We start from the raw sequence: 1,795 nt of genomic DNA, 5'->3' as shown, positions 1-1,795 counted from the left end.
GGAAGGGGGGCGGCGCTTCGAGGGCTAACAGGAAAAAAGAAAACGTTTTCAGAACAGTGCGAACGCTCAAAAGTAAAAGAAAAAAAAACATCTATATTCAAATGTGGGCGACCATAAAGGCCCCGTTGACATCCGTGCACGTAGAGTGACTCTGTAGGGTTCATCATTTCCATGTATGCACATACGCATTTGGTGCGTGCGTCTTGATGGGGTGCAGACCATTCCTAATGCATGTTACAGAAGCTGCACAGGAATATTTTTCAGCGTTGCAATTGGAACAGATTTTTAGGCACCCTTCCATGTTTTTTCTGTGCAGTATAAAAGAAAGGTTGGATGCACAGGTGTGAACAAGCTCTGGAGGTACCTTATTTGCCGGTGACGCTTAAGTCCCCCTCACATGTCACAGCCTGCTTTCAATCCGGTAAAAATTCTCAGACTCAAAAGTCGTCCGTTCGGTTCTCAATCCCTTAGGGCCATGTTCACACTATGGCGTTTTGGTAATGATTCGCGTCACCGCATGCTTTACTGCAACACACAACAATGCAAGTAAAATGCACTAGTGCGACAGTCGTTCTGAATGGCACGCCAACAGGCTTTCTGATAGACTGACCTGCGTTGCAGTGCGCAACCAAAAAATGGTGTATGCACCCCTTAAAGTACAACTAAAGGCTCCAGTATGACAATCTCGACCCAAATCCAGTTACTGTGGGAAGCATAAGTATTATAAAGTAAACAAAATATGCCCTTCAGCTTCTCCAACTAATCCACCTTCGTTTTTGTCTCCCCCGCTACCCCCTCCCAGACACTGCAGCTCACAGTGGGATGGATTCAGCAACGGAGGCAGTGCTGTCAATCCAGAAAGCAGTGAGCAGAACTAGGTGTGATGAATCAGCAGTGACAATGCTGATAGCCACACCCCCTACAACATTTTCTCCTCCCGCTGTTGTGCAAGCAGACACAGCCTACATGAGCGTGACAACTCTGCTCTGTATTCACGAGCAGTGCAGCATTGTCGCCACCCTATCACAGGAAGCTGCATTAGGTAACTTCATTAACAGGATCAAAAGAAACTTGTGGGACGAAGACAAAACTGTTTGTGCAGATGCATTTATAATTTTATTTTTGGGAGGCCATAGTTCCACTTTAATACTTATATACAGTATATGTATATATTTTTTTTGTGGATAAATGATCAGTGTCAGTGCAGCACAGACAAAGCTCCCAGCCATCCCACTTGTCCCTTCTGAAGGCCTTCTAAAGGAAAGACAAGTGCCAGCATGTCTTGCATAGCTCAGGCTGGGACCTGCCGTCCTTCGCTAGCTGCAGTCCCACAGGAATCCTAAGGTCATTACTAATCCCTTTCACAAAGCAACGCAGCAGAAATCCCTTGACCATTCTCTGCACTGAAAACATAAATGTCATGGAGCACAGATACAAAGAAGAAAGATGATTGGATGAATACAGCCTTAAAGGAATATTCCAGCTATGGGTAGATCCTGGTGGGCCGACTTCAAGAGTGAGCTCTCCCTGCTCACATTAAGTTTTGGGTGTCCCCAACGACGTGTTCCAGCTCCCCCTATTACATTCTCCATAACAAAAAATGATGGTGATGGGATGGTGGGAACTCATAATGGGCACAATAGGTATGCAGACCCAGGAACCCAGCACAGGGATGGTGGGGGCCCCTCATAATGGGCACAGCAGGTGTACAGACCCGGGAACTCAGCACAGGGATGGTGGGGGCCCCTCATAATGGGCACAGCAGGTGTACAGACCCGGGAACTCAGCACAGGGA

General features: G+C 47.1%; 2 protein-coding genes across 2 annotated transcripts in view; one reads left to right on the top strand and one right to left on the bottom strand.

The window, feature by feature from the left end:
* The window catches only part of LOC108788099 (zinc finger protein 62 homolog), a 949,422-nt gene that overhangs the window by 581,220 nt on the left and 366,407 nt on the right, over window positions 1-1,795 (top strand). The gene's annotated exons all lie outside the window — the stretch shown is intronic.
* LOC108788075 overlaps window positions 1-1,795 on the bottom strand; it is a 150,109-nt gene that overhangs the window by 96,058 nt on the left and 52,256 nt on the right. Inside the window, exon 4 of the mRNA XM_018557807.1 lies at window positions 817-940. Coding sequence (XP_018413309.1) covers window positions 817-940 — 124 coding nt within the window. The remainder of the gene's footprint in view (window positions 1-816; window positions 941-1,795) is intronic.

Source organism: Nanorana parkeri, unplaced genomic scaffold, assembly GCF_000935625.1.
Source record: "Nanorana parkeri isolate BGI_ZX_2015 unplaced genomic scaffold, ASM93562v1 scaffold305, whole genome shotgun sequence".
Taxonomy (NCBI): Eukaryota; Metazoa; Chordata; class Amphibia; order Anura; family Dicroglossidae; genus Nanorana; species Nanorana parkeri.
Note: the sequence above shows the minus strand (reverse complement) of the source record. Positions and strands in the feature narration are given on the sequence as shown.